This window comes from Miscanthus floridulus, chromosome 2, assembly GCF_019320115.1.
Source record: "Miscanthus floridulus cultivar M001 chromosome 2, ASM1932011v1, whole genome shotgun sequence".
Classification (NCBI taxonomy): Eukaryota; Viridiplantae; Streptophyta; class Magnoliopsida; order Poales; family Poaceae; genus Miscanthus; species Miscanthus floridulus.
Genome location: NC_089581.1, coordinates 3,345,155 through 3,365,331, shown reverse-complemented (window position 1 = coordinate 3,365,331; position 20,177 = coordinate 3,345,155). Strand labels below are relative to the sequence as shown.

Sequence of the window (20,177 nt, the reverse complement as noted above, 5' to 3'; positions counted from 1 at the left end):
TTGTAATCTTCCATTTTCTGGTCACCTGTTGCTTCCTTGCACAAACCCTCCATGGGCAGCGTTCCTTGTCACACACAACTGTGTAACGGCGCTCCACATATGAATGCAATACCCTATAAGGCCTCTTTCGTATCACTGCAAAAGCCTGCAACCACCTCTTCAAAGCAGGGAGGTCATTGAACACCCTCCCCTCCTCAATTACCATGTTAGGACCGGCCTCAGGAGCTTCTAGGAGCTCATCATCATGTCCTTCTACAAACGCCTGATCAGAATGAGCAAGATCACTAAACTCATGAACTCTAGGATCACGGTGGTCGGGAAAGATACGCCTCATCATCTCAACATCACTCTCTGTCAGCTCTCCAACAGGAGGATCATCATCAGAATCAAGAGCCCTAGCCATCTCATATGGCTCCGAATCATGCATAATTTCAACACTATTGGAGCCATGGAATCCATCTCCAAAGTGCACTTGCGCAGCAACATGGGGCACATCCATATTCTTAGGAATGTCTCCTGCAACATCATTATAGAAATGAGGAAAGAATAAAAGAAATAGATGTAAGGAACGGGGTAAGCTCCCAAAAAACCATGCGGTTAAGACACTTACTCGGATGATTCTGTGTCAAAGAGATCTCATAAGGAGGATCTACCATGAAAACATGAGTATGACAACCATCTTCCAATACCGCATTGGGGGCAGATTGAGCATCAGGAACTGTAGGCACAATCTGCACATGCATGTAAGGTTCTAGAACGGGAGGGTCGATGTGTGCCTGATGATCCATTGCTAGAGTAAACCCATGAGGGATTGGATCAACTAACACCTGACGCACAACCATGTCCAAACATTGTAGCTGGCTCTTCATAGCCGATCTCACATAGTTCTCCCACTGATCCGCACAACCAATTGAGATCATTCGCCTGAAGATGTTTGAAGGACAACCTAGGTGCAGTACACCATCAACTGCAATGTCATCATCTCCAAAACAATGCAGCTCCTCCCGAGCCCTTGCAACCATCTCACTAAATGAAGGCTTATTATTGAATAGCACAGGCACGCTTTGCATATCAAGAAACTCAATATATCCATAGCGATCGCTTTCAACCATGCCTCCATGATATATGGTCACTAGGTTGTCCATCTATTTCAAAAATGTAACAAAACACATGTCCTTTAGTCCAAATTAGATGATAGATAGTACCTAACAAGTACTTTCTAACTACAAACTAAGTAATCAAGATAATAACTACGTATATATTTATAGTGTACTCACTAAATAGCTAGATCATATGTAGTTAACTACAAATATAACTACATATCTAAGTAGCTATCTAACTATATCTATTTACCAATGTATCTATGTTTCTATCTATCTATCTATATATATCTCACTAAATCAACTAACTGAGTCATCACAATAACTAGTAAATAACAAACACCAACTAAATATGTACATTGCATATTCATAATTTTTACCTTTCCGGGTCAGCGGACGACAGGCGTAGGTCAAGGCGAAGATCCGGGCCCGTGGTGGTGTGGCCGACGACAGAGGTGGCGTGCGGCGGGCGCGGGGTGTCCGGCGCTCCGCGCGGCGAGTCCGGCTCGACGGGCGCGGGAGGCATGCCGGTGGTGGACGGCGGCAAGGCGGGGCGAGGCCGACGGTGGAGGGGGGCAAGGCGGGGCGAGGCCGAGGCCGCTGGTGGAGACCAAGGCGAGGCTAAGGCGAGGACGGCGGTGGAGGGCGTGGCGACGCGGTGCTGCCGCCAACTACGGGCAACGGCGCGAGGGCATGGCGGCGCGGTGCGGGCTCGGGCGAGGGAGCAGCAGCTGCGGCGCGGCGCGGCGAGGGCACGGGCTCGGCCGCCGGAGCAGCAGCGAAGACGCGGCGCGGCGAGGGCGCGGGCTCGGCCGCCGGAGCAGCATCGATGGCGCTGCGCGGTGAGGGCGTGGGCTCGGCCGCCGGAGCAGCAGCGGTGGCGGGCGCGGGTGCGGCCGTGGAGCAGGCAAGGGCGGCGGCGACGGCGTGGGCAGGGACGGCTTGGGCGAGAAAGGAAGACGAGGCGCGAGCCGGATAGATATTTCCGAGCTCGGCGCCAGTCACTATAGCGCCGAGCTCGGCGCCATAGTGACTGGCGCCGAGCTCCCTGGTAGGCCACCCTGCCGTGCCCGCCAGCTCGGCGCCGAGACGCTGGCGCCTAGCTCGGCGCCGGTCACTCTGGCGCCGAGCTAAGGGTCAATTTCCTGAATTTTTTCCGCCAGGGGTTCATTTGTGAGAAACTTTAAAAAAAGGGCCAAACTATAAAAAATTCGGGCATGGGAAGGGCATGTTGGGTTGATGGTTTCTGTTTTTAAAAACACGGTTTCGACTGATTTATTCGAGAGAAAAATACTATTTCACTGCTGAAAAGTATGGCTGATTCTGAGTGATAAGCCGTTTGTGCACGAAACCCTTTATCTTTTTAGGTGTATAAAAGAGATATAGATAGAAGACAGGGTATATCGTGTGCACTGCACGCTATCTTTGCAATTCCGAGTAGGATACGATTGCCATTGGTGAACGATACGACAAGTTCTGCAATCTGCGGCAGTTTACAAGGGAATCGCTTTCTTTTTTCAAGTGAGACACAAGACCGTTCGATTTAGGGTCTGCTTTGCAACGGAAAATTATATTCCAAATATATATAAAAAGCTCAGGAATCAGCAATCCATAGGAATTGCTACTGTATAACCTTTTGGTTTGCAGGATTGATGTATAGGAAAGGTAAAGAAAATTTTCCTTCATTCACGATTTTCGAACATATTTCATAGGAATGGAAGCATCCACTCCAGCCTCATTTTTCCATCTCCCTTGTGTAGGATCAAGGCACATCATCATGTTTAGTACGTACTGATGGACTTGAGAATGAGGCCCCGTTCGCTTCGCTGAAAAAACAAGCCAAAATATTGTTCCGGCTGATTTATTGGGAGAGAAAAACACTGTTCCAGCTAAAAAAACAAGCTAAAAAAGACGGATTATAAGAGAAACGAACAGATCCTGAGTGGATAAAACAATCAGCTCGGAAAGGGGTAAAGTCGGCGCTCTGCCACGCCATTAATTAAATCAGTGAATGGGATTGTGCACTTCCCAATTTTCTATTCCTATCGCTTTCCTATGAGTATCAAACATCTATCTTCTATAGTTTTTTTGGTACTTTTTAATCTTTTTTTTTGCAATTGCATTCCTGCTACAAAATTCCTATGATTTTTCTTTTTTTCAAAAGGCGGCAAAAAGCTTTTGTCAGATTTTTACTAGACGAGAGAAAAGAAAAATAAAAAGGGGTTACATAGTTACAACAACGAGCCTAAGCTCAACACCACTAAGGCACTCTGGGCGACCACTCTACTCTGAAGACTACCACAATAGAAAAGCCGAAGAAACGACAACGCAAACTGCCACCTGGAAAATAAGAACATGAAAACCAAAAGGAAGAAACTGCTACTGATTAGTTCCAACATTTGGTCTTGTGGCCTAACCGAAATTGGTCGATCTCCTCCTTACATAAGAAGGCCACCTCCCTTGGTTGCAGGCTTTTGTTTTGAAATGTTCTTCTATTTCTCTCTTTTCATATGTTTCACCAATAATAGATCATTAGTCCATCAAACTTTCTCCTGTGAGCTCTATCTATCTTCGCTCGACATCTGCGCCAGTAGTTATGCAATGACCCATTAAATCCCACTGTGTCAATAGTTGACAACCCAGACCAGGATTTCAGTATCGACCAAACTTGCTTCGAGAAGGTACAATCCTTGCACAAGTGTGTGGGAGTTTCTGGGTCATTTCCGCAGAGCTTGCATATAGAGTCATTTGGCCAATGTCGTTTCATCATATTATTAGTTGTGAGGATCTTCTTATGTAACAAAGTCCACGTGAAGAATCTGCATTTAGGTTCGGCTTAAGCTTTCCAAATCGGCATAATCTTGAGTTTGCTGAACGTCCCTTCAAATTGGATGCGGTAGGCGCTTTTGGATGTATACTCTGTCTCTCGTCCAACGCCATACAATGCTATCCTCCCTGTCAACATCAAGCTCTACCTGCTGAACAGCTTCCCAGAGTAGGACATATTCCTGAATTTCGACCGTTGTCAGGATAAGGATGATGTGTGATATCCATTTATTTTCCTGCACTGCCTTTTGTACCGTGATATTTTTCATCTTAGCCTTTTTTTAATAACGTTGGTGCAAAGCTCTTGGGTGCCTTTCCATGCGCCCAAGATGAAGCCCATAATTTGTCCGTTTTGCCATCAGCAATCATTACCACCGTCGATGCAGCGAAGAGGTCCCTATCCCCGCTGTCACACGGTAGCTCCAATTTGTTCCACGCTCTTTCTTTTTGGCGCCATTGGAACCATAGCCAGCGAAGTCATAATGCCCGTGCAAATCGCTCCAGGTCTAAAATCCCTAGCCCTCCTTTGACTTTGGGTAGATAGGATGTTGGCCAATTGACGATTGAATGTCCCCGTAGACCTTATCTGGCGTTTCTCCCCTCCAAAGGAAGCTTGTTCGCATACGATCAATCTTTTTTATTAGCCATTTGAGTTCTGGGAAAACTGTCATGTGATAAATTGGTTGAGATGAGAGCACCATTTTGACCAAAGTTTCTCTCCCGCTGTAGATAGGAATCTCCCTTTCCACCCCGGCAGTCTTGCCCCAATTTTATCCAACAAAGGCTGCACATCTATTTTCCGCGGCTTCCTCACATGGAGAGGAAGACCGAGATATTTGCCAGGGAAATTGCAAACTTTTCCGGGGAAATTTTGAAGTAGCTGTGTGACTGTATTGTTGCCCAACCTGATGGGGTATATTTCTATTTTGGAGATATTAATTCTGAGGCCCGAACATTCTCCAAAAAAGTTAAGGATCCTATGTAAGTGTTCAATTTCCAGATTACTTGGGGAAGTAAAAATTGCCACGTCATCTGAACAACGTTGGTTTGCCTCGTTTGGTAACACCGGTCTCAGGATGCCCCTATCCTATGATTTTTCTATTTTTGTGGTTTTTGCAACCTGTGTTCCAAAGGAGGCCTTAGATTGGGTGACTCATGTTCATTTTCTACCTTGGTTGTTCTTCAACATGTGTCTCACGCAGTTCACATTTGCCCTCGCATGCCGCCGGGTGCTGACCAACCTCTCAGCCACCGTGACTAGCCTCGCTCCCACCGTCTCGCTAACCTGACCTCGCCAGACTGTCTCTGTGCCTCCTTCCTCTGCCCCTCCATGGTCCAACCACTGTCCTCCTCTGCCCGCAGCAGCCCTACCATCTCATCGCTCAGCCCACGTGCACATCTCCTCTGCTTGGTTGGCCCGCCTCCCCCAAGCCCCTTTCTAAGCAAAGCACAACCGACCTTGACCTCGAATGCTTCATTGGCACGAGGAGAGTGGTGCATGATCCGATCTCGATTTCAGGCGCTCATAGGAGATGTGAACATATTCAATGAAGAAAAAGTACTCAAGAGATAAACAACAAAAACAATGTTTGAAACAAATATCCTGTTAAATTGAGATGCATAGTTGAGATTGAGAACCCCATCTGGTAAGCAGGTAGTATGTCATGTGCGGGCACACATATGCTAGGCACAGGCGCGCCCGCGACGTGCGCCGCGCGGCTGAGCGCACTAGGCAGGCGCTGCATGGGTTGCCCTCTAAGGGCTAAAGATAGAAACTTAGATTAGTAAGTTGTTTTGGAAATTCCTAGAATCAAGGAGAGCTTTCTCCATTCGGTTGGGCCATTGGCCATATATATTTGTAATCACTTGACAATGAAGAATAAGAAGAATTATATCCCTAATCTCTCTCTCTCTCTGTTAAGCCTACGGTGGAGGGGAATAACCTCACCGGAGAAGACGGTCTATGGCTACGAACTGCGTAGCCGCGGTCCGGCCAGTCGGGGATTCAACGCCCTTGACAACCAGGTATCACGGTCACATCGGTCCTCTCCCACCCGCTTCACCCATTCTTCCATAGCCGCCGCCCACTACCCTAGCCCTCCTCCATCGCCGCAGTCCTCCACCGCTTCCGCACCACAGCCAGCAGCCATGAGCGATCCCACCATCGCCGATGTGATGGCGATGTTGAAATCCATCACCACGGAGATGACAACCATGAAGGCCGACATGGCGGCTATGAAGGAGAAGTCGGCCTCGTCGTCGGACAGCGGCAACGGCGGTCGCCTAGAAGGGCCGCGCGATCTTGATCGCCCCCCAAAATTCCAAAAATTGGATTTTCCCCGCTACGACGGCAAGACCGATCTGATGCTCTTCATCAACAAGTGTGAATCCTATTTTCACCAACAGCACACCATGGCGGAGGAGCGTGTGTGGATGGCCTCGTACAATTTGGAGGACGTCGCGCAACTCTGGTACATCCAACTCCAGGAGGACGAGGGCACGCCGCCGTGGGGGCGATTCAAGGAGCTCCTAAACTTGCGGTTTGGGCCTCCCCTCTGCTCGGCACCGCTGTTTGAGCTCGCTGAGTGCTGGCGTACAGGGACCATGGAGGAGTACTCCAATCGCTTCCAGGGCCTCCTGCCTCGCGTGGGTCGTCTTGATGAGGCTCAGCGCGTCCAGCTCTTCACCGGTGGACTCCTGCCACCGCTCAGTCACGCCGTCCGCATCCACAACCCGGCGACGCTCACGACCGCCATGAGCCTGGCGCGCCAAGTGGAGTTGATGGAGATCAAACATCCGGTGCAGCCTCCCCCTCGGGCTCCCCCGCGCGGCTTCCTTCTCGCTCCCACGCCCCGGCCAGCGCTCCAGGCGCCCCACTAGCCACTGGCGCTCCCTGCCCCTCCGGTGGCTGCCCAGTAGGGTCGCGGCGAGGGCAACCAGAGGCGCCTCACCCCGGACGAGATGGCGGAATGGTGCTGTCTGGGTCTCTGCTTTAATTGCAATGAAAAATATACCCGTGGCCATAACAGATTTTGCCGGCGCATCTTCTTCCTTGAAGGCGTGGAGATCGAGGACGCCGTGGACGCCGCTGGAGACGCGGAGCACGACGCCGAGGCACCCTGTTTTTCCCTGCAGGCCGTGGCTGGGGTTCCCATGGCAGGCACCATGTAGATCACCGTGGCACTTGGCGCCGCGTCCCTCATCGCCCTCCTCGACTCCGGCAGCACGCACAACTTCATCTCGGAGGAGGCGGCGTGGCGCTCCGGTCTACCCCTCCGTCAACGCCCTTGCCTCACACCCTTGGTCGCGAATGGCGAGCGGGTCACCTATGCCGGCGTCATCCACGACGCGCCTCTGCTCATCGATGGCGAGTCGTTCCCGACCGACCTCTACGTCATGCCACTGGCCAGGTACGACATCGTCCTCAACACCCGGGGGCTCAGCGAGTTAGGGCCCATTGTTTGGGACCTCAGCCACCGGCGCATGTCCTTCCAGCGCTAGGGGCGCCCTGTCTCCTAGACCGGCATGGCTAGCCCCTCTGTGCCGGCCCTGGGCGCCACAACAGAGGCCAGTTCCCTCCTGGAGGCGCTGTTGCTCTTGTTTGGGGGGCTCTTTGCGGACCCCGTCGGTCTGCCCCCCCAAGCGTGCGCACGACCACCGCATTATTCTCAAGCCCGACGCCCAACCAGTCGCCGTCCGCCCTTACCGGTACCCCGTGGCGCACAAGGACGAGTTGGAGCGGCAGTGTGCCGCCATTATTGATCAAGGGATCGTCCACCACAGCGACTCGCCGTTCTCATCGCCTGTCCTCCTTGTCAAGAAGCCCGATGGTTCGGGGCGCTTCTGCGTCGACTACCGGGCACTGAACGCGCTCACCGTCAAGGATGCTTTCCCGATCCCGATGGTCGATGAGCTACTAGACGAGCTCCATGGTGCCAAGTTCTTCACCAAGCTGGACCTCCGGTCTAGGTACCACCAGGTGCGCATGCGCCCGGAGGACGTGCACAAGATGGCGTTCCGCACCCACGATGGCCTGTACGAGTTCCTGGTGATGGCGTTCGGGCTGTGCAACGCCCCGGCGACATTCTAGGCCTTGATGAACGACATGCTCTACCCGTTCCTACGCCGCTTCGTCCTAGTATTTTTTGACGATATTTTGATTTACAGCAAGTCGTGGGCTGATAATCTTCGCCACCTTTGGGCCGTCCTCGATGAACTACGCTGCCACCAACTCTTCGTCAAGCGCACCAAGTGTTCTTTTGGTGCTTCCTCCGTCGCCTACCTCGGCCATGTCATATCCGCAGTGGGTGTGGCCATGGACCCGGCCAAGGTGCAGGCGATCCACGATTGGCTGGCTCCATGTTCGGCTCGGGCTGTGCGCGGTTTCCTCGGCCTTGCTGGGTATTACCGCAAGTTCGTCCACAACTTCAGGGTGATCGCTGCACCACTGACGACCCTACTCAAGAAGGAGGGTTTCTCCTAGGACAACGCGGCGACCATGGCATTCACAGGGCTCAAGACTGCCGTCACGTCCGCCCCCGTCCTCGCCATGCCTGACTTCGCCAAGCTGTTCACCGTCGAGTGTGATGCGTCGATGTTTGGCTTCGGCGTGATCCTGGTCCAGGAGGGCCATCCGGTCGCCTTCTTCAGCAGGCCTGTGGCACCTCCCCACCGCTCGCTAGCCACCTACGAGCGCGAGCTCATTGGCCTCGTCCAGGCGGTACGGCACTGGCGCCCATATCTCTAGGGGCGGTGCTTCATCGTCAAGACCGACCACTACAGCCTGAAGTTTCTCCTCGATCAGTGCCTCGCCATGATCCCTCAGCATCACTAGGTCGGCAAGCTCCTAGGCTTCGATTTCTCGGTGGAGTACTGGTCAGGCGCCACGAACATCGTCGCTGACGCCCTCTCCCATCGCGACAATGACGAAGGGGAGGTGATGGCTATTTCGGCGCCCCGCTTTGACTTCATCGAGCGCCTCTGCCACGCCTAGGCCACTGATCCGGCCCTAGTTGCCATCCATGATGAGGTCTAGGCTAGCACTTGCACCGCCCCATGGGCGCTGGTGGACGGCATGGTCGCCTTCGACGGCCGCCTGTACATTCCCCCAGCGTCGCCGCTGCTACAGGAGATCTTGGCCGCGATCCACAACGACGGCCATGAGGGCATCCACCGCACCCTCCATAGGCTCTGGCAGGATTTTCATTTTCCCAACATGCGTCATTTGGTGCAGGATTTCGTGAAGGCCTGCGTCACCTGTCAGCAGTACAAGTCCGACCACCTTAGGTCGGCCGGTCTGCTGCAGCCACTGCCGGTTCCGTCGGCTGTGTGGGTGGACATCGGCATCGACTTCATCGAGGCATTGCCCAGGGTGCAAGGCAAGACAATCATCCTCTCCGTCATGGATCACTTCAGCAAGTATTGCCATTTCATCCCCCTGGCGCACCCTTACACCGCCGAGTCCGTCGCTCATGCCTTCTTCGCCAACATCATTCGCCTCCATGGCGTTCCGCAGTCCATCGTCTCGGACCGTGATCTAGTGTTCACCTCGATGTTTTGGTAGGAGCTCATGCGGCTCACTGGGATGAAGCTCTACATGTCCTCCACCTTCACCCGTAGACGGACGGCCAGACCAAGGCCGCCAACCAGGTCATCATCATGTACTTGCGCTGCTTCACCGACGACTGTCCCCGGCAGTGGCTCCGTTGGCTGCCATGGGTGGAGTACACCTACAACACCGCCTATCAGTTATTGCTCTGTGAAACTCCGTTTCATGTAGTCTATGGCTAGGACTCCCCGACAATCCGCTCCTATGAGCCCGGCGAGACCCGCGTTGCAACGGTCGCCCAGGAGATGGAGGAGCGCGCTGCCTTCCTCAACGACATCCGCTATCGCCTTGAACAGGCTCAGGCAATCCAGAAGTGCGTCTACGACCAGCACCACAGGCCGATGTCTTTCTAGGTCGGCGATTGGGCTCTTCTTCGCCTTCAGCAGCGGGCAGCAGCGTCCCTCCCACGCTCGGCAATAGGGAAGCTCAAGCCACGATACATTGGGCCGTACCAGGTGGCGGAGCTCATCAACGAGGTGGCTGTGCAGCTACAGCTTCCTCCCGGCGCTCGTCTTCATGATGTGTTCCACATCGGCGTCCTCAAGAAGTTTGTCAGTACCCCGCCGGCCGTTCCACTGTTGCTGCCTCCGCTCCTGCACGGTGCTGTTGTGCCTGCTCCCGCCTAGGTGACTTGAGCTCGGCTGGCCTAGGGAGTGCGCCAGGTGCTCATTGAATGGCAGGGAGAACCACCTGTCTCGGCTACATGGGAGGATCTAGACGACCTCCATGCTTGGTTCCCTTCCTTTTAGCTCGAGGACGAGATGGCCGTCGAGGCGGGGAGAGATGTCATGTGTGGGCGCACATATGCCAGGTGCAGGCGTGCCCGTGACATGCGCCGTGTGGCTGAGCGCACTGGGCAGGCGCTGCATGGGTTGCCCTCTATGGGCTAAAGATAGAAACTTAGATTAGTAAGTTGTTTTGGAAATTCCTAAAATCAAGAAGAGCTTTCTCCATTTGGTTGGGCCATTGGCCATATATATTTGTAATCGCTTGACAATGAAGAATAAGAAGAATTATATCCCTAATCTCTCTCTCTCTCTCTGTTAAGCCTGCGGTGGAGGGGAATAACCTCACCGGAGAAGACGACCGATGGCTACGAACTACGTAGCCGCGGTCCGGCCAGTTGGGGGTTCGACGCCCTTGACATAGTATCCATGAACGATGGTGCTATTACCCTCTAAAAAATGACAGTGCTGTCACAAATTGCAGCTTCAGGAGCATAAGTATACTATGATATACAGGCAACATCTATCCTTGTCGTGGGTGAATGAAATTCCATGTCTTAAAAGAATACCATTCTAAGTTTGAGATAAGTTAAACTCACTTAAGTTTAAATAAGTTTTTAAAATAGCATCAACACATTTATGTCTCGAAATAGGTTTACTATGGAAATATATTTCATAACTAATCTAATGATAAATGTTTAGTATGGTAAGTTTTAAAATATATAAATTTAGTTAAATTTGATATTGTTTGAATTACTTTTTTTTGGAACGGAGGGAGTAGATCCAGTTGCCAAATTGTATGAGCTGTGGACAGTGTTTTCCTAAACGCTAAACGGTAAATAGTCGGTCACCTACCGTTTAGCCATTATTCGGGCAAAATGTCCCATTAAACGGGCTAAACAGCCAATTAAACGGGGTAAACGGGTGATTAAACGGAAACGGTGCACCACCGTGTAGCGTTTACATGGTGTTTAAACAGGCTAAATAGCCGTTTAGGTGAACAGTGGCTGTGGACTATCCTTGGAATTCAAAGGCTTTGCACTGCAGCAGTGCAGTTGCGCAAGACAAATGGAAGACATTTAACATCTTAGGGCCCGTTTGGTACCGCTCCTCACACGGCTTCTGAAGTCATTTTATGGCTCCACCAACCAAACAGTCTTAAGCGAGCGGCTCCCGTGGAGGATTCCCGGTTTATGCGCTCTCACATGCCGCTGCGGTCCGCTGGAGCCAAAATCGAGCTTCCACTGGCTCCTGTGTTAGACCCAGCAGCCATGGTATCTCTTTGCCCCTAAAGTTCACAACAAATTACAGCATCTGCCATTGTCTCCCCAACCAACCTTATTTGCTCGTTCGTAGGCTGAAGCCGCACGGTGTAGAGAGAAGAAGCTCCATCCTCCCTCCATGGATGCACGGTAGCCCGAGAGGCAAGATGGCAAGGGGGTTCTGGAGACCGATAGATCCGGCGGTGCTAAAGATGGATCCATGGGTGTCGTGGGCTCGGAAGGAGCGACGTCGGGAGGCTTCCGCGCCCTCCTCGAGGGAGCTACAGGCGACGCCGTGCTAAAAGCTCTAGTTTGGTTTTGGTTAATTGATGAAACCCTACGTGCTAACCTAGTTTATCAAAGTGACTATGAGATAGGTAGCACTCCTCCAAGTGATGAAGCAATGGCGAAGATCATGACGATGGTGATGGCATGGTGATGATCAAATGCTTGAACTTGGAAAAGAAGAAAGAGAAAAATAAAAGGCTCAAGGCAAAGGTATAAACCATAGGAGCCATTTTGTTTTGGTGATCAAGACACTTAGCGAGTGTGATCACATTTAGGATTGATAGCCATACTATTAAGAGGGGTGAAACTCGTATCGGAATGCGGTTATCAAAGTGCCACTAGATGCTCTAACTCATTGCATATGCATTTAGGATCTAGTGGAGAACTAACACCCTTGAAAATGTTTATGAAAAATATGCTAACACATGTGCACAAGGTGATACACTTGGTGGTCGGCACATTTGAGCAAGGGTGAAGAAGTTAGAGGTGAAATGGAGTTAGTCGCAAAGATGCTGGTGTCGGTCAAAGGACCGGACATTGGGTCGCTCAGCGACCGGACGCTGAAGGGCTGCATCCGGTCGTGTTGTCGGTCAGCACTGTAAGAAGTCATAGTGTGACCAGACGCTGGCAGGGTCTGGTCAAGCATGACCGAACGCGTCCGGTCGGCAAAAACATGTTTTTGACCCTTACTGTAAACGACCGAACGCTGAGGGTCCAGCGTCCGGTCAGCTTTGTCGGAGCGTCTGGTCAACATTCCGACCGTTGAGATCAAACGGTCACCGTTGAACGTAGGAGACATGTGGCCGCCATCGGGCGTCCGAACGCTGAGGAGTAGCGTCCGGTCAACATGACCAGAGCATCCGGTCAGCCCGTGTTGTGCCTAGTGAAGAGGTACAACGGCTCTATTTCGTAGGGGCTTCTATTTAAGCCCCATGGCCAGTTCAAGCTCACTCTCTTGGCCATTTGCATTGACATAGCAACCTTGTGAGCTTAGCCAAAGCCCTCCCACACATCTTCATCATTGATTCATCATCTTTGTGAGATTGGGAGAGGATCCAAGTGCATTGCTTGAGTGATTACATCTAGAGGCACTTGGTATTTGTGTTTTGCTACGGATTTTGCTTGTTGCTCTTGGTGGTTGCCACCACCTAGATGGCTTGGTGCAGCGGTAGAGGATTGGCATGAGTTGGTGATTGTTCATGGCCATCTCCGGTGATTGTGAGGGGATTTGTACCTTCTCCGGTGGAGCGCCGAAATGTAACTCTAGTGGATTGCTCGTGTCATTGAGTTACCTCACTTATGAGTAGGTTCTTGTGGTGTCCAATTGTGTGGACGAGGTTTATGCAACACCTCTTAGCCGCCGAACCACCAAGTGTTGTTTGACACAACAGGGATGTAGCGTGTTGGCAAGCATGTGAACCTCAGGAGAAAATTGGTTGCCTCTTGCCATTTGGTATTCTCCCGGTGATTGATTTAATATTCACATTGTGATTGGTTCACTCCTCTACACGGTGATATAATCACCCTACTCACTCATTTATATTCTTGCAAACTAGTTGTGGCAAGCACTTTAGTATAATTAGAATTGAGTGCTTGCTTTGTTATTTTAAGTTCATCTAGTGGAGCTCTTTAGAGTAGCAAGATTGAGAGCTCTTAGTGAGTAGTAACTTTGCAAGTTGTGTGCCTAGGAATCATTGCAACTAAAATTATTGGATAGGTGGCTTGCAACCCTTGTAGAGCTAGAGCAAGTTTGCTTTTCGCTATTTGTTATACTAATCAAATTGCTCTAGTTGATTTGTAGATTTTTAAATAGGCTATTCACCCCCCCTCTAGCCATATTAGGACTTTTCAAGTGGCATCAGAGCTGTGGTCACCATTTAATTCAAGGCTTAACAACCTCGGTGTTAAATTATGTCTCAAGTTGTGTTCAACCATGTGGGGGGCAAACCACCATTCTTTGATGGCACATGCTATGATTATTGGAAGAGAAAGATGAGGATGTATCTTGGTTCAATCAATGATCAAGTATGGGAAGTGACCAAGAATGACTATGCTATCATTGATCCCGATGATCCCACCAACCAAGATAAGATCAACAAGCAATGCAATACAATGGCTCTCAACACAATATACAATGCCATTGATTCCAAGGTGTTTGAGCAAATAAAGGATTGTGAAAGAGCAAATGAGGTGTGGAAGAGATTGGAGGAAAAATATGAGGGCACACCAGTGGTGAAGAGTGCCAAATTGTATATCCTTAAGGATAAATTGACAAGCTTCAAGATAAAGGAAGATGAGAGCATTTCGGAGATGTTCCATCATTTGCAAGTGATTGTCAATGATTTGAAGGCATTGGGAGAGAAGATCAAGGATGATGATGTCTCTCATCGGTTCTTGATGTGCCTATCTCCAAGATTTGAGATGTTGAGATTGCTCATCATAAGAGGAGGATTAAAAGAGATTACCCCCAACCAAGTACTAGGTGATGTCATGACCCAAGAGACATACCGTGTGGAAAGGGAGAGGGATGACAAGGAGGACAAGAAGGAAGAAGAAGACAAGAAGAAGAAGAGTGTAGCATTTAAGGCTAGCTCATCATCATCTAAGAACAAGGGCAAGTCCAAGAAAGAATCAAGTGATGATGATAATCTTAGTGACATTGATGATGAAGCCATGGCTCTATTTGTACGTAAGATGGGCAAATTCATGAAGAAGAAGGGCTATAGTGCAAGAAAGAGAAGAGATCACACCAAGAGCAAAGAGTATGTGAGAAGATGCTACAATTGCAAGAGCCCCGATCATGTTGTAGCAAATTATCCCTACAATAGTGATAATGATGAAGATGAGAAGAAGAAGCACAAGAAAGATAAGAATGAAAAGAAGGAGAAGAGAATGACCTTACAAAAGAAGAAGAAGGGTGGAGGCTATGTAGTCACTTGGGATAGTGATGGTTCCTCGGATGGTGATAGCTCTAGTGATGATGATAAGAAATCTACCAAGAGAGCACTAGCAAGCATCGCCATCAACAAGAAGCTCTCCATCTTCGACACTCCATCGACATGTCTCATGGCAAAGCCTACCAAGGTAAAATATGATGAGAGTGATGATGATGAATGTGAAAGTGACTCTTGTAGGAATGATAATGATGATGATGATGAGTACACCAAGGAGGAGCTCTTGGACATGTGTGAGCAAGTGCACGCTTGCAATGAGATGAAGAGAAAGGAGTGCAAAGAATTGTGCAATAAAGTAAAATTTCTTGAGCAATCCTTTGATGAGCTCAATGCTACTCATGAGAGGCTAATGGAAGCCCATGAGAAGCTTGGCAAAGCTCACTCTAAGCTTGAAAAGGCTCACTCGTCTCTCATTGAGCAAGTCAAAGTGGAGGAAGCCAAGAAGGAGCAAGTGATCATATCATATGATGTGGGACTAACATGTGATCTTATTGATGAATCTATTTTTATTGCTCCCACTAATACTTCTTGTAGCACTACCACTTCCACTTCACCCTTGAGTAATGGTCTCACTTGTGAAAACTCACTAAAAGTGGAAAATGAGACCCTCAAGAAGGAGGTGAATGAGCTCACTCGTTCCTTAGGCAATGCCTATGGTGGAGATGCCCGCTTGCTAAAATGCTTGGGTAGCCAAAGGTTTTCTCTCAACAAAGAGGGATTAGGCTATACCCTCAAGAAAGGCAAGGCAACCTTTGTCACTCCCAAAGCTAGCTTTGTGAAGGGCAATGGTCGGTTTTGCAATAGATGCAAGCAAGTTGGGCATATAGAGCAAAATTGCAAGACTAACAAGAACAAGCTACCTAATATATCCTCAATCAAATTTGATTCTTGTTACATGCTTTATAAGGGTGCCAACGGTATAAAGGCTAAGTTCATTGGTACACCAATTGTGGACCCAAAGAAAAATGCCATTTGGGTACCAAAGACCTTGGTAACTAACCTACAAGGACCCAAGCAAGTTTGGGTACCTAAAAAGAATTGATCTTCTTTTGTAGGTAAATTATAAAGCCGGAGAAAGGCATTGGGTGCTTGATAGTGGGTGCACACAACACATGATCGGTGATCCAAGAATGTTCAATTCAATCAATAAAAACAAGAGTAATGGGATTGATAGTATCACATTTGGTGACAATGGCAAAGGCAAGGTCAAAGGGCTTGGTAAGATTGCAATATCCAATGACTTGAGCATTTCCAATGTGCTACTAGTAGAGAGCTTAAACTTCAACCTATTATCGGTAGCTCAATTGTGTGATCTTGATTTCAAGTGCATATTTGGTGTGGATGATGTAGAGATCATAAGTGTAGATGGCTTTAACTTGATATTCAAAGAATTTAGATATGAGAATCTATACTTAGTTGATTTCAATGCTAGAGAAGCTCAATTGATAACATGTTTGATCACTAAGTCTAGCATGGGTTGGTTATGGCATAAAAGACTTGGTCATGTTGGAATGAAACAATTGAACAAGTTGATTAAGCATGACTTAGTTAGAGGCTTGAAAGATGTCACATTTGAGAAGGATAAGCTATGTAGTGCATGTCAAGCCAGAAAGCAAGTTGGTAACACACACCCTAAGAAGAGCATGATGAGCACATCCAAGGCATTTGAGTTGATGCACATGGACTTGTTTGGACCAACCACATACACTAGTATTGGTGGAAACAAATATGGATTTGTGATTGTGGATGATTTCACTAGATATACATGGGTTTTCTTTCTTGGTGACAAGAGTGATGTGTTTGCAGCATTCAAATCTTTTGTCAAGGGTATTCACAATGAGTTTGAAACAACAATAAAAAAAGTTAAAAGTGACAATGGAAGTGAGTTCAAGAACACTAGAATTGATGAGTTGTGTGATGAATTTGGAATTAGACATCAATTCTCGGCCAAGTACACTCCTCAATCAAATGGCTTAGTTGAAAGAAAGAATAGAACTTTAATTGACATAGCAAGATCAATGTTGAGTGAGTACAATGCGAGTCATTCATTTTGGGCCGAAGCAATCAACACGGCTTGCTATTATAGCAACCGACTCTATTGTCACCCCATGATGGAGAAGACACCTTATGAGCTTTTGAATGGAAGAAAGCCCAACATAGCATACTTTCGGGTATTTAGTTGTAAATGCTATATATTGAAGAAGAGAGAATTCCTTATTTGACACTAGAAAAATGAGTCATTCCTTTCTTGGCCCTAAAATTTTCTTCGTTCCCTATTTGACACTCACTTCAACTTTTATCCCTAATTTGACACTACCATCAAATCCGTTAGCTAACGGTGTTAACTGGCTGTTAAAAAGACATTTTCGCCCCTAGGAAAAAAGCGGCGAAGCAAATTTGAGAGGAAAAAAACCTGCGTCTTTTTTTGCAGCTGGGCGCATGCATCAGAGGCGGGCGCAAGTTTTTTTTCTCTCTCAAATTTGCTTCACCACTTTTTTCTAGGGGCAAAAATGTCTTTTTAACAACCAGTTAACACTGTTAGTTAACAGATTTGACGGTAGTGTCAAATTAGGGATGAAAGTTGAAGTGAGTGTTAAATAGGGAATGAAGAAAATTTCAGGGCCAAGAAAGGAACGACTCATTTTTCCAGTGTCAAATAAGGAATTCTCTCATTGAAGAAAGGCACTAGATTGAGCAAGTTTGAAAAGAAATGTGATGAAGGTTTCTTGCTTGGTTACTCCACTACTAGCAAGGCTTATAGAGTTTGGAATTTGGTTAGTGGTACTCTTGAAGAGGTTCATGATGTGGAGTTTGATGAAACAAATGGTTTCTAAGAGGAAGATGAGAATCTAAATGATGTGAAAGACACTCAATTGGTCAAGGCAATGAGAAACATGGACATTGGTGAGTTAAGGCCTAGAGTGGTGATTGATGTTGAAGATGACAAGAATCAAGTACTCTCTAACTCAAATGTGCAAGCTAGTGGTTCTCATGATCAAATCCAAGCAAGCACTAGTGATGGCAATGTGCAAGATCAACAAATGGCTAGTTCATCATCTCAACCAAGTGATCAATCAAATGCTAGCAATCAAGTGCAAGTGCTTCAACCAACCAATGTTGCAAGAGATCATCCATTAGACACTATCATTGGTGATATTTTAAGAGGTGTGCAAATAAGATCAAGATTGGCTTCATTTTATGAGCATTTCTCATTTGTGTCATCCATTGAACCTAAGAAGATAGATGAAGCTTTGAAGGATATTGATTGGGTCAATGTTATGCATAAAGAGCTAAACAACTTCATAAGAAACTAAGTATGGGAGTTCGTTGAGAGGCCTAAGGATCATAATGTGATTGGAACCAAGTGGGTCTTTTGGAACAAGCAAGATCAAGATGCGATAGTAATAAGGAGCAAAGCAAGATTAATGGCTCAAGGTTACACTCAAGTTGAAGGTCTTGACTTTGGAGAAACATATGCCCCGATTGCAAGATTAGAAGCAATTAGGATCTTGCTAGCTTATGCTTGTGCCCACAACATCAAGTTGTACCAAATAGATGTGAAAAGTGCATTTCTAAATGGGTACATCAATGAGCTTGTGTATGTTGAGCAACCTCCTGGTTTTGAGGATGAAAAGAAACCCAACCATGTGTACAAGTTGAGAAAGGTTTTGTATGGATTGAAGCAAGCACCTAGAGTATGGTATGAGAGATTGAGGGACTTCCTACTCTCTAAGGGATTCAAGATGGGAAAGGTTGACACCACTCTCTTCACCAAGAAGCTTGGAAAGGATTTGTTTGTGATGCAAATCTATGTTGATGATATTATTTCTGGGTCAACAAATCAAGAATTTTGTAAGGAGTTTGGCAAAATGATGGCTAATGAGTTTGAAATATCCATGATTGGAGAGCTTAGCTACTTCCTTAGTCTTCAAATCAAGCAAATGAAGTATGGCACATTTGTGAGTCAAGGCAAATATATCAAGAACATGCTCAAGAAGTTTGGAATGGATGATGCTAAAGTTATTAGTACACCAATGGGGACAAGTGGAAGCTTAGATAGTGATGCTAGTGGCAACATAGTGAATCAAAAGATGTATCGGTCCATGATTGGAAGTCTACTCTATGTGATCGCATCAAGGCCAGATGTGATGTTTAGTGTATGCATGTGTGCTAGATTTCAAGCCTCACCAAGAGAAAGTCATTTGAAGGCAACTAAGAGAATATTGAGGTACTTGAAGCATACACGATATGTTGGATTATGGTATCCCAAAGGAGCAAGATTTGAGTTGATTGGATATTCGAACTCTGATTATGCGGAATGCAAAGTTGAGAGAAAGAGCACATCGGACACATGCCAACTATTGGGAAGATCACTTGTGTCTTGGTCATCAAAGAAGCAAAATAGTATAGCACTTTCAACTGCCGAAGTGGAGTACATTTCGGCTAGTAGTTGTTGTGCACAATTACTTTGGATGAAGGCCACTTTGAGTGATTTTGTAATCAAGTTCAATCAAGTGCCATTGCTATGTGACAATGAAAATGCCATAAAGCTCATCAACAACCCGGTTCAACACTCAAGAACAAAGCATATAGATGTCTGTCATCACTTCATAAGAGATCACCAACAAAAAGAGGACATTTGCATTGAGAGTATGGGCACCGAAGATCAACTTGCCGATATCTTCACCAAGCCACTTGATGAGAAGAGATTTTGCAAGCTAAGGAATGAATTGAACATACTTGACTTCTCCAATATGTGTTGATGCACCCCCCCCCCCCAATTTATATGACATGCCTCTCCTTCGAGCAATCCAATGTAAAAGTTGATTGGCATGGCATACATCCTTGCTAAGGACATGATTAGTGCATCTAGACATATTTCACATTTGAATAGGCTCATTCATGAAAATCAAATGAATGTGATGCTTGTATGGTACCACTATTGCTTGTATGTTTGAAATGATCTAGTGGTAGCATATGACATGTTTGTGGGCTTGTAAACCTAGTGTTTGATCTATAAAATGAGCTATAAGTGTTTAACTCAACATGGTATAAGATAACCCTTATTTGGAGGTGTGAAGAAGCTTGTCCTTGGATCAAACCGAGTTAAATATCTTTTACAAGTGATCTAGATTGAACTAAATTGGGAAAATGATCCTCATTTCACATGATTTCACCCTAACCTATCTATAATTTGAGCTCACCTTTTGTGCTAATTGTTGACAAAGGGGGAGAAAAACAAAGATATGAGTGATAGGGGAGTATTTGACATAGGGGGAGAGATATGATAAAAAAGGGATCAATTAAAATTTTGAGTACACAAGTAGGGGGAGCAAGCTCATAAACTTGTATGATGCATTTGAAAGTGCATTTCATATATTTGCTTGCATGGTACAAGTTCTTAATTTCAATAT

At 47.4% G+C, this 20,177-nt stretch overlaps 2 protein-coding genes across 2 annotated transcripts; both read left to right on the top strand.

Moving 5' to 3' along the window:
* Positions 1-8,022: 8,022 nt before the first annotated feature.
* LOC136535976 (uncharacterized mitochondrial protein AtMg00860-like) lies at positions 8,023-8,409 on the top strand. Its single transcript, XM_066528420.1, has one exon. It carries the CDS (start codon positions 8,023-8,025, stop codon positions 8,407-8,409), a length of 387 nt encoding a protein of 128 aa, XP_066384517.1.
* Positions 8,410-8,424: 15 nt separating this feature from the next.
* On the top strand, positions 8,425-10,160 carry LOC136535975 (uncharacterized). The gene is made up of 4 exons (XM_066528419.1): positions 8,425-8,646; positions 8,962-9,465; positions 9,717-9,836; positions 9,918-10,160. Exons 1-4 carry the CDS (start codon positions 8,425-8,427, stop codon positions 10,158-10,160), a joined length of 1,089 nt encoding a protein of 362 aa, XP_066384516.1.
* The last annotated feature ends 10,017 nt before the right edge of the window (positions 10,161-20,177 follow it).